Genomic DNA, 12,263 nt, shown 5'->3' with positions numbered 1-12,263 from the left:
TTGATAGGTTTATGAGATTTGGCAAATAAAAATATAGGATGCCCAGTTAAATTTGAATTTGAGATAAATAGCAAATTATCTTTTTTAGTATAAGTATGTCCCAAATATTGCACAGGCATCCTGTATTTTACCCTGTGAGTAGGGCTAAAACCGTGCCATCCGTATTCTCAGTAGCAATACACGAACTCTAAATCAATAGCCACTGTTATGTTGAGTTGACTGTATGCTGGTCACCTGTCTATTGTCTCATTTAATCCCTTTTTTTCTATCCCCTTTTACAAATGAGAAAGCAGAGGCTTTGACATGCAAAAGTACTCATCCAAAGTCATGTAGCCAATAAGTGACAGAACGAGGATTTTGACCTTGGTCTGATTGCAAAGTCCACACACTTTCTCCCCAAAGTGCATTCTCTCTCAGTCTTTTAGAGAAGTCCAGAACCCTCTCTCCTGCTACCCCAATACATACACACACACACACACACACACACACACGCACACACACACCCTCTAAGGACAGATACCCTGTGTGTCAATCTAGAGGAAGCTGATTCTATAGACAGCTATGCTTAAAGCTAGAAATAAATGCTAAAATCCATGTGGACAATCCAAGGTGGAGGTGGGGAAACCTCAGATTCAGCTGAATCCTATTATTAGAGAGCTTGTTGCAGTCCTGTTCCCAGAAGATAGCTGGTAATTCGGGGAATCAGAAAACCAATGGCAAACCACACCACCAATGCAGGGCCCTAAAGGGAGTAATAAAAGTGGGTGAAGTGCATTAAAATATAAAAACATTGAAACCCTGAAGACTGGGATCATGGCCCCAGAAACAAACGTATTAGGCCAAAGTCAGACCCTGCTACACAGACTCGAAATGACCTGCAAGGACAGCTCCCTATGGGGCAACTGAGACTCTGGCTTATTTCGTCTGTGATCATCCACCCAGGAGCCCAGTGGCCACAGGACAGTGGCCGACAGGAAGTTTTATCTTGGGTCCTGGGCACTTGGAAGGAGGCTGTTTATGATGCCGGCTGCTGAGCACAGGCCCTGTACGATTGTGAGCTTTACCATCGTTACCATTTCTTTCGCCCCAGCTTTATTGAGATATTATTGGCATATACTACATGTAAGTTTAAGGTGTACAAGGTGATGATGATTAGATACATGTACATATTACAAAATGATTACCGCAATAAGGTTAGTTAATACCGTCATCCCCTCGCATAACTGGTTGTGTGTGTGTGTGTGTGTGCGCACACACACGTGTATGTACACGCACACAGTGATAACACTTAAGATCTACTCTCTTACCCACTTTCAGGTATGTAATACAGTATTGCTAATTATCGGCACCACGCGGTGCATTAGGTCCCCAGATCTTATTTATCTTCTAGCTGGGAGTTTGTTTTTACCATCCACAGTGTTAATTAAAGAGTGTTTCCTGTGTTTGTGTTTCATCTTGTGATTGGGGCTCCGCCTCTCTTTTTGTTTTAATTTTACAAGAAATGGCTGGGCAGAGTTATTCCGTTGGGTAGCATTCTGAGCTTCAGGATAAGGAAGGAACTGGTTGGTGACAAGAGCAGGCTGTTTTCTGTTTCTCATGGATCCCTCCTCAGTGCCGCAAAGAGCAGATGAGGTTTGAATTTTAGCTCAGCCAATTACGGACCTGGAGATGTTTAGAAAGTTGCCTGTAAGCTCAGAGCCTCAGGGTTTCCTCAGCTGAATATCAGGGTCATAAAACCTCCCTACCTTAAACATTGTAAGGACTCAAAGAGGTGTAAATTGTTTTGCACTGATGGCTAAGTGGTTATTTTTATGCAGTAGCCCAGCTTTCCTATGACCAGAGATGACAAACCAGTAGGTACTCTTTTTAATCCACTTCAGTAGACGCCAGCAAAAGAATCTGGTTATATTAGGTTTGCATGCAAATCTGCTGTGGCCCCAGGGTCCTTTTCTACTCCTGAAATATTTGTCTTCTGAAACAGTACCTTGTGTTGAGATAGAAGGGGAATGAATATTCAGTGTGGTTGCCAAAACGTTTAGATCATTTGGGGAGTGTCTTCAACTTTTTAAGTGGAAAAATATTCTATTAAGCTTAGACTACATGTCCATTTTTTTTTTTTTTAGGCCTCTGAGTGCAGGGTAGTCATCATTTATTTGCTATTTCTTGAGCATCTGCTCGGCACCAGACATTATGCCAGGGAAGCTAGACATGGTTGGCCTGCTCGTAATGGTGCCTGGTGGGTGATATATATATTAAACAAAGTGTCACCCAAACAAATATATAATTACAATTTTGATAAGTGCTGTGAAGGAGGAAGCCAGGGTGTGTGTGAGATCCAAACAAGAGACCTACCTGAGATTTACCTTTCTGAGATAACTCTCCCCACTCCCCCACCTAGGAAAATGGATTTCCTGTGGAAAGCAATTACATAATAACAATCTAACAAAGCACAATAAAAGCCAGTGTGGATTAGAAAGGAGAGAAAAGTGTGTGACATTCCAGATTGGACCCTCCTTCGTTGCTTGTTAATGAACTCAAGGGCCCGTAGTAGTTTTGCTAACTGGCTAAGGGAAGTAGTATCCTCCTTGGAGTTCTGAGTCTATTCCAAGTGAAGCCCCGATATGTGAAGCAGCATGGATATTCGCAGCCAGAAATTAGGATGGTCAACTTTAAGGAGTGGAAGAGTCAGCACTCGGCAACCCCTAGACACAACCAAACCTAGGAAAACTGAGGCTGGAATCACCAACTGTGCCCAGCCTCCAAGAATTGCATGGAGCAGAAAAGTGATACTAAAGAAGCATGTCTGACTTTAGAAGATTTTAGTAGAAGACAGGTCTGAACGGTTTCCAGGAGCTTCTGAGAGCCCAAACATCCAGCTCCTTTTGGAGCCATTCTTTCTCTGTCAGAAAAAAAAAAAAAGAAAAAGAAAAAGAAAAAGAAAAATCCAGAGAGAGGATGCTCTGCAGGTCCTCCCTGGCAGGAATTTGCTTCAGCAACTTCACTCAGAGGATGAGCCCCGACATAGCATTCAGGGGATGCTGGTCTTGAGGCTTTTGATTGTGTGCTTTATTTTTGGCAATGTGGCTCCCTCCCTCCACCTGGTGGTACAGTCAAGTTGTTATGAATGCCTGAGGAATGATTCTCACCATTCATTCAAATCTCTCTCCTGGGAGAAAAGAAACACTCCAGCTCCACACTAGTTTCCCCATCTTTACCTCTCATTCCATGTAAGATGGTTGGTTCTGTAGGCACTATGGTAGATTGGAACCAATCCCAATCTTGGTCTTTAATTCATCTTGGCTTTTAGTAGAGCACAGTTATAGTGGTAAATCATACTTCTTCCCTCACCCAATCTCTTAGTTGATCTAATTCTCCAATAGTCGTGTAGAATAGGGTGGAGGTATTGGTGATGGGGGAATTCTTTTGAGTAAGAAAAGATGGACAGTTTTCTCACGGGGGAAGCATTTTTATTTTTCAAATGGGTGTTTGAACTGTAATGATTTAATGACATCCGTTTAATGGTGTTTTGCTTTGTTTTACAGAAACAAACAATTACTGCTGTCAGGAAAGAGGTAATTAGACTCCCAGTTCTAGGGAAGTTTGATTTTAAATCCTCTAACAAATTATATGTGCTTTGTCTTTATGCTCTGCACTCAGTAATGAGATGAAAGCCATGTGTTCAAAAAGTTCAAATCATTGTCTCCAAATTAATGGACAGCACAGAATGGCAAAGCATCTTTGGGAAGCTCTGAATGGGGCTGATGCTGAGACTCAGGATATGAGACACCCTCAGAAGGCACAGATGTGAGGGACACGGGAGCAAATGCTGTAGAATATTTGTACCCCCACCCTGACCCTGCTCCTACAATTACAGGGCTGTTCAGAATCTGTCCAGGGCGGCAGGTTACTTATTTTGGCAAATCTTGTATCCAGGGCCCAACACAGAGCCCTGGTAATTGTTAGCCATTCAGATTAGATCTGCTTCTGTTAGTCAGTGGCACGTGAGGGAAAAGGGTGCTGTGATGGGTATATGGCGTCTGGTGCTGGAGGTCATATGTTAGTAACACTCCAGGGTGGGGCAGTTGGACATCTTCTAATGACCGTGTCTCTTCCAGATCATGTATTACCAACAGGCCTTGATGAGGTCGACGGTGAAGTCTTCGGTGTCCCTTGGAGGGTATGTCCCTAATTTATTGGTCTTGCTGAGATTTGAACAATAGGTCGACCAGAGGAGAACTTCTGCTTTAAGGCAAACTAGATGAGTCACATACTGACTTAAGATCCTTATAAACTCTGAGGGACAAAAGAGATATGTTACTAGTTCTTCACTCAGCACAAGTCTCCAGGTCTCGTCTTGTGTTAAGCTAAATCGTTGGGTGAGGTTCTATACAAGTCTGTCAGTTTTCTTGGAATCTAATAATGTGTGGATGGGAAGGTGGGAGGAGTTGAAAGTTCATGGACTGGACCCTATGGGGACCCCTAATAGCCTGTGTTCCTGTCATTATCCATTCAAATTTATTAGGGAAATGTGGGATATGTTTACTGGTTCAATGTAGTATTAAATGTCCACTATTAATCTTTGATTTAAAATCCAATCAGGATAAATTGGAAATTTATGTTTGAGTTATAGAATGTTCAAGTTACCTTGACCCAGTTCCCCATAGGACATTACTTGAGAGACACCAAAGGGTTTAGTGTCCCCCAAATGGCAACAGTTATCCTTTTGAAATGTGGAATTCATTTGAGGACCACCTTGCTAACTCTGTGATTTTTTTGCACACTTGAAAATGGACGTGGTTTAGTCCTGGAGAGGCACATGTGACTTATTTATTCAGACTCGAGATGGAAGATGTTAGGGGTTAGGCTCTTGTAAAAAAATAAATCTCCCAATATCTTTTTACATCTTCCCAAATCCCTGATTTGCAAAAACACTACCTGCCTGAGAAAATGTGCCCTGACCTCACCCACATTTTTCAACGACTTCTGTCTGTGGCTGCTGAGCTCAGTCACAGATGAGAGTAGACCTGTGTGTTCAGTGGGCACTCTGGTTGTCATGGTACTCCTAGTTCTGTAATAAAGCCAAACCCGTCTACGTTGAGATTCTAGAAACCCAGTTTTATGAAACCAGACAGAAAGGACACGGAAGGAGACTCAAAGACTGTCGAATACTTCTTAGACCCACTTTTCAATTTTCATTTGGCTCAGAGCCTCATTACCATAATCTTGACATCATTAGTGTTTGGACCCGTGGACCAGAATTTCTTTTCTTCCCTTCCCTTGCTCCACTAGGGGTCTGATTGAAGAACAAGAGGGCCTTGGGAGTCCTGCACAGAATCGCAAACGCAGCGCTCTGGTATATGTCTGGGGCACGGGTCCTGTTCTATCAGTAGCCCATGGCTGTGAGCAGACTTTGTGGCCAGGGCTTTGTGTGTCTACTGTTGAAGCAATCCCTCACCATGGGGTGGAGGCACGGCAGGTTTTTCCAAACTGCCCAGAAACCAGAAAATGTGTTGAGTCCGAAGGTCTAACTCAACTAGCAGGGATTAGCTCCTGCCTCACATTTGTGAGTGTGCGATTCATGCTTCAATGAGACCATGGGTTTTGAATAATGGGTTTAAATGCCCAAAGGTAGGCATTATCCTCACAAAGCTTGGAACCCAACACATCAACAAGTCTCTGGAAACCTTGTGTTTCCAACACGGTGCCAAGACACCAGTCTAACCATGTACAAACTGAGTCTGCTTTGAATCTTGAAAACTCATGATAAAATGTAAAGAGGTTGTATTTTTAATGAAACAGGTACAGAGAAATTATAAAAGGACTGGATCGGGGGACAACACTTTGTTTCACACGTAAAAGAGGGACAGATTTTGTCAACTACCTGCCAACTTGAGAGCTAGTAGAACATTTTTCTAAGAAGACAGTAATAAGTAGGTAACTAAAAAGATAAGAAAAGGAGGACCGGTCGGTTAATCAACCTGAGTATTGATTTAGTCTCTTGAGTGTTGAACTTCTAGGAAATAGTTTTCTATTTGCTTTTCAGGATCGTCAAATACAGTGAGCAATTTTCGTCCAACGATGCCATCATGTCCGGCTGCCTCCCTAGCAATCCTTGGATAACAGATGACACCCAGTTCTGGGATTTAAATGCCAAATTGTATGTATTTGAAATGTTGGTTTTGTAAAAAATAGCTTTTTGAGTTGTAATTCACATGCCATACAATTCGCCCATTTAAAGTGTACAATTCAATGTGTTTTTTTCCTATATTCATAGAGGTGTGCAACCATCACCACAATTTTAAAACATTTTCATCACCCAAATAAGAACCCCCCGCCACCCCATACCCTTTAGCTATCACTCCCCCTGCCCTGCAATATTCCTCTAGCATCAGGTAACCACCAACCTACTTTCTGTCTCTATGGGTTTGCTTATTCTAGACATTTGATGTAAGTGAAATCACATAATATGTGGTCTTTTGTGATTAGCGTTTTCACTTAGCATAATGCTTCAAGGTTCATCTGTGTTATAGTATGTATCAGTACTCAATCCCTTTTTATGGCTGAGTAATATGCATCGTATGGCATACCACATTTTGTTTATCCATTCATCAGTTGATGGACATTTGGGTTGTCTCTGCCCTTAGCTATTAGGAATAATGCTGCTGTGAACGTTGTGTGCTGATTTTTGTGTGGACATGTTTTCATTTCTCTTAGGTATATACCTGGGAGTGGAACTGCTGGGTCAAATGGTAGCTCTGTTTAACAATACATTGTTTTTGAAAAGAAAACAATTATCTTTAAGGCTTTGCATGCTGGATATCTAATTAGAGTCAAACTAAGTTCCTGGAGGGCAGGCCCCGATTGCTGCCTTGGCAATTATACCTACCAGTCCTTAGCTCTGTTTGTGCATTTGCAACGTGTTGCTGCTAACTGTCGTTGTCTAAATTAGTTGTTTGGAAGAGGGGGCAAAAGCAGGAATACAGGAGAGTGTACGCTAACGAAGGAAGGAAGGAAGAAGAGAAAGGTGTGAGTGTCAAGGTGGAGGGAGAGGTAGAGGAGGAGGAGAGGGGAGGGGGGTTGGTAAGACCAAAGCTTACTTAGATCAACACCAAGACCATCACACTTAAGGCATGAGAAACATACAGGTAGCACAGATGTAGCCAGGTAAGCAGGCATATCTGGGGAGCCCTTTCACTTGTTCCTTATAGCCTGCTGTGGGCAGCTGATGGGTTAAGGAGGGCACTCATCTGGAGTTTGGGGTCACTTGTGTATTAGTGTCAGTTGCAGAGTGGAAGACTCTAGAACCACCTTCTGGGCAGTCTTCCCTCTCCCTCTGGGGCACTAGTTATTAAGATGGTTGCCTGGAGTCTGTGCCTGTCTCCCAGTTAGCAGATAAGAGAGGCGACCTGGATCTCCTTATGGACAAGGTATGCAGAGTTTGGCTCTCCATGGAGGAGAAGGCGGGGCCACCTGTCCTGAGAGGGTTTGGGAAGGAGACCTTTCAAAACATCGAAGTGGGGGTGGGACTTGCATCTTAGAGGGAGTCTGAGGGAGGGTTCCTAGATGACAAATGGGGTCTACCCGGTGGCTCGTGGCTGCAGGCAGGTACAGGAAGGTCCACCAGATGCTGGTGTGTTCCTGTGGTGAAGGGGCAGCTCTGTGGTGGGTGACAGGCACTGAGGTGGGTGGCAGTGGCCACAGCCCTTGTCACCAGTGCTGTCCCAGAATTCTCTCCTGGTCTGGTGTGGCCACTGGCCGTCTCCACAGGCCTTGGAGGAGGCATTCCTGTTCTTTTGCCCTGAAGACAAAGGGAGAGGCTGAGTGTGATGCTCTCCTCTGTGGGAATTCTTCTTACCTTTGGGGTGGCTAGCTCCTGATACAAGGCCCAGGGGACTTGCTGAGGCGCGGAAATGGAGGGGGGTGATTAATGGTGGTTAGTGGGGAGCTAACGCCCCTCACCTCACCCAGGCCACCACCTGGCACAATCTCTCCTTGCACTGAGTGTCTGGTGCATTTACAGTTCATCATCCCTGCAGGGTGGAAATCCCAACCAAGATGCGAGTGGAACGATGGGCCTTCAACTTCAGTGAATTGATCCGAGACCCCAAGGGTCGACAGAGCTTCCAGTACTTTCTCAAGAAAGAATTCAGTGGTGGGTCTCTTTGATTTTTTAAGTTTTCACTTTGAGAAACACTCCTGTAATGTCTAGCATGGGGTTGCCAAGGGGCCCCACAGTTGGGGGGAAATTTCATCTGCTCGTATTAGCATATTTACCTATGCTAATCCTGATTTGATTTTAAATCAAAGATTAATAGTGGATATTTAATAGTACATCGAACCAGTAGACATATCCCACATATCCCTAATAAATTTGAATGGATAAGGACAGGAACACAGGCTATTCGGATTCCCCATAGTGTCCAGTCCATGAACGTTCCCCTCGGGCCACCCTCACTTCCTCACTCTGCTCCTCAGGTCACCAGCCCAAGAGCTCCTGTGTCCCTGTCACTAAGTGCAGCTCCTCAGGGAAACCTGACTAGAAGAGAAGCAGAAAAGCAAGCTTTCTCTTTTTGTCTCCCAGCCCGATTTCCTTCAACTCAGCGCTTCTCTACCCTGGCTGCACATTTAATTTGCCGGGATCCGATCCCCAGAGGTTCCTTTTTAATTTATTTGGGGTGGAAGGTCCCAAGTTTTGCCAGCTTCCCAGGTGACTCTACTATGTGGCCGCGACTGAGAACCACTGCTCCTGGTCTGCTTCCGTCCGGGTCGTAGGAGGGTGAGGACTTGAATGGACGTGGTGGGGCCACGTTTTAGATTCCATCTCTGGACGTGTCATCATGATTAGGCCCTTGTTGCTTCTTGAATGTACAGCACTGAGAAATTAAAGGCCAGCTCAGAACCTATGTCATTAGGTTGAGTATTCCACGGACTTCACCACTTTTGTTGAAATATTTACTTTTATGGAGTTCATTTACTGCCTTGTCCAGTCCCCGGCTCTGGGGAGCAGCACATTTGAGCCTCAATACTCAGCTGCTTACTCCTCCAGACCCACCTGTCTGTGGGGTTCCTCTCGAAACTAATTCCACGAGACATGTCATTAGCCTGTTTGACCTGGTACAGCACATTATATTATAATACGGATTCTGAAAAATCCTTTTCTCTAATCAAGCCTAATTGCCAGAATATAATAAAACCCAGAATAAATAGATGGGAAAGGGGAAAGGTCTTAGCGCCGGCAAGAAGCAACTGGCGAATGAGTGGACAGCGTGCCATCTAGTGGCAAAGTCACAAACCACATCCTGAGTTTATCCTACCCACGCATTACTTAGCAACAAGATCTGAGGACGAGATTTCCTGGCATTATTACAAGAGCACTATTGGCTGTCTCCTTAGGATATTCCCGAGGCTTCACGTATGAACAGGGCACATGATTCAGCAGTTTGCTCATTTGATTAAAAACATTTTAAAATTGAGATATAATTCACATACCGTATCATTCCCATGCCGTAATACACATACACTTTTAAAGTATACAGTTCAGTGATTTTCGTATATTCACGAAGTTGTGCAACCATCACCACTATATAATTCCAGAAAATTTTCACCACCTCAAAAAGAAACCCCTTACCCGTTAGAAATCAATTCAATGTTCCTCTCTCTTCCTCTGAGCCCCACTTCTTTCCTCCCCCCAGCCCTAGGCAACCACTAATCTACTTGCTGTTTTCATGGATTTGCCTATTTTGGACATTGCACATAAATGGAATCATAAAATATTTGTCCTTTTGTCTTCTCTCACTTAGCATAATGTTTTCAAGGTCCATCCATGTTGTAGCATGTAACAATGCTTCATTTCAACTATTTCTAGGTGCCTCGTATAAATGGAATTACTGTGTTTCCCCGAAAATAAAACATAGCCAGACAATCAGCTGTAATGCTTTTTGGAGCAAAAATTAATATAAGACCTGGTGTTATTTTACTATAATCTAAGACCGGGTCTTATAAGACCCGGTCTTAAGACCCAGTCTTATATTAATTTTTGCTCCAAAAGACGCATTAGAGCTTATTGTCTGGCTAGGTCTTATTTTTGCAGAAACACAGTATAAAATATTTGTCCTTTTGTGTTGGGCTTATTTCACTCAGTATAATGTCTTCAAGGTTTACCCATGTTGTATTTTGTGTCAGAATTTCGTTCTTTTTTAAGGCTGGATAATATTCCTTTTTATGTAAGTACCATATTTTGTTTATCCATCCCTCCATTGATGGGCATTTGAGTTGTTTCCACCTTTCGGCTATTGTGAATAACTGCTCACTTAATTTTAACCTTAAGCACTTAACCATCTTTTGCCACGGGCAAGAAGGTCCACCTTGCATTTGATGTAAGATCAGTTGAGCACCTGTTTACTCAGGCCTGCCATCTCAGTCCTAAGAACGACCTGTGTTCGTGGGGGAGGGGAAGGATCTCTATATCATTCTGGGACAGACGTCAGCCAGCTTAACTTGTACAGCCTTTTCCAATCTGCACTACCTGGGGCTTTCCTAAAAAAATACAATGAAAGAAGAAGGGTCTTCTCTTCTCCATGTCCCTGCACAGTGGCATTCCGTGATTCACACATATGCACACCAGGCACACACATGCACACAGGCTCTTGCTGTCCCCCTGGTGTGATCATCTTTAAAACTGCCACCTGGGATGACTGTACCAAGGTAGGCACTAATCTGGGTGGGGGGGAGGGGGGAAGGGAAACTGGTTGGAGAACTTGAAGTTGGAAGGAAATGGAAATGGAGGAGGAGTCTGGCTTTCCTTCTGGACTCAGTTGACTGACCCTCTGTTAAGTCCCCTTAGTGGCCAGGCCTTTTCTGAGAGTCAGTTCATCAGCGTTGCTGCTTGAGTCTCTGTAAGGACCTTTGGCTGGAATATGCCCTGCGAGGGGCTTTAAAAGATGGGGTCTCTGAGGAGGCAGAAGTCTGGCGCCTTCACTGAACATGAGCAAAGTAAACAGAGCTTTTCACGACATAGAAGACCTATCGCGTAGCAACACGTTTATGAGCCCAGTCATATGTGAACTTGTTCAAGCACATTTGCTACAGCCAATTCTAGGACAGAAAAGAAAGTGACGACCTCTGGGGGTTGATATGAGTTCTGAGCTGTCTTGTTGGGGAAAGAACAGCATTCACAATAGACATGTATAGCTGCAAACGTGGCAGGTGCCAATCTAGTAGTTCATTTCAAAGAATACATGTGGAGCGGTCACTAGGTGAGCGACACTCTCCTGGGCCCTGGAAGTCAGACAAAGCTCCTTCCCTCCAGTGTGTTTTGTCCAGCCCCACACCGTGCTGCGGCTTGCTTTGCAGAAGAAAGATAGTCAACATGCTGGGGAACCACATCTATCCCAACTGACCCATTTCTTTTCTTTCCTCTTTTCTTCTCTCAACTGGTTTCCTGTCTGGCTTTCGTCTGTGTGGACCCCCTCCTCCCTGTGCAGGGGAGAATCTGGGATTCTGGGAAGCCTGCGAGGATCTGAAGTATGGAGATCAGTCCAAGGTCAAGGAGAAAGCGGAAGAGATTTACAAGTGAGGATTAGCCAGATCATTGGAGAGCCTCCCCTTGGGCCCCTCGCTGGCTACCCCATTGCTTTTGAGTGGGAGGTACCACACCCCCCATGTCAGCGTCAGCCACTGCACCTGCCATGCTATAAATAGCTCACAGCCGCTTTAGAAGGATTCCCCTGCTCCTAGGGGAATGTGCTTAGGAGTTAAAAAAGCAAGCTGCCCTGAATTACAGTGCTTTGTCTTTGACTAAATCCCCTTATGTCTCCTGAGACATAGGGGCGTGTGTGTCTGTTTGAGAGAGAGAAGAAAGAAAATAGGTGAGATGGGAAAACCTCTTCCCCAGGTCATCTTAGAAAAGTGAGGCCCATGAGGGGAAGGGAGGTTCCCGTCCCTCCCTTCGCCCCCCAGTGTCTGGGACAGTGAGCTCAGCTTGGGGTACAAATGTGGGCACAGCTCTTATTTTGCACTGAGTGACTCTAGCCCGTTTGCTCAGTGTAGCAGTAAGTCTGTCCCTCTTCAGGCCTGGCTTTTCTCCAAATTCCCCTCCAAATTCCCCAAGGGCCAAGGGTTCCAGTTCAGAAGGACCAGCCCTGCTTCTGATGGCCAGGTGGAGAGGGAAGGGGCGGGTGTGATGAGACCACCAGCGTTGCCAAAATGCACAGCTGCTGAAATTGGTACACCCCCCCCCCCCCCCCCCACCTAGAAGGTGCTCT

General features: G+C 44.7%; 1 protein-coding gene across 3 annotated transcripts in view; it reads left to right on the top strand.

Moving 5' to 3' along the window:
• Positions 1–12,263, top strand: part of RGS9 (regulator of G protein signaling 9) — a 63,147-nt gene that overhangs the window by 33,236 nt on the left and 17,648 nt on the right. For all 3 annotated transcript variants that reach the window (XM_019733013.3, XM_019733012.3, XM_088802336.1), the window contains exons 10-14: positions 3,543–3,572; positions 4,116–4,177; positions 6,044–6,157; positions 8,037–8,152; positions 11,484–11,571. In XM_019733013.3, the coding sequence (XP_019588572.3) occupies positions 3,543–3,572; positions 4,116–4,177; positions 6,044–6,157; positions 8,037–8,152; positions 11,484–11,571 (410 nt within the window). The remainder of the gene's footprint in view (positions 1–3,542; positions 3,573–4,115; positions 4,178–6,043; positions 6,158–8,036; positions 8,153–11,483; positions 11,572–12,263) is intronic.

Source organism: Rhinolophus sinicus, chromosome 12 (genome assembly GCF_057876585.1).
Source record: "Rhinolophus sinicus isolate RSI-liver-muscle chromosome 12, RSI-T2T, whole genome shotgun sequence".
Lineage (NCBI taxonomy): Eukaryota > Metazoa > Chordata > Mammalia > Chiroptera > Rhinolophidae > Rhinolophus > Rhinolophus sinicus.
The sequence above is the reverse complement of the archived record's forward strand: the minus strand, read 5'-3'. Positions and strand labels throughout refer to the sequence as shown.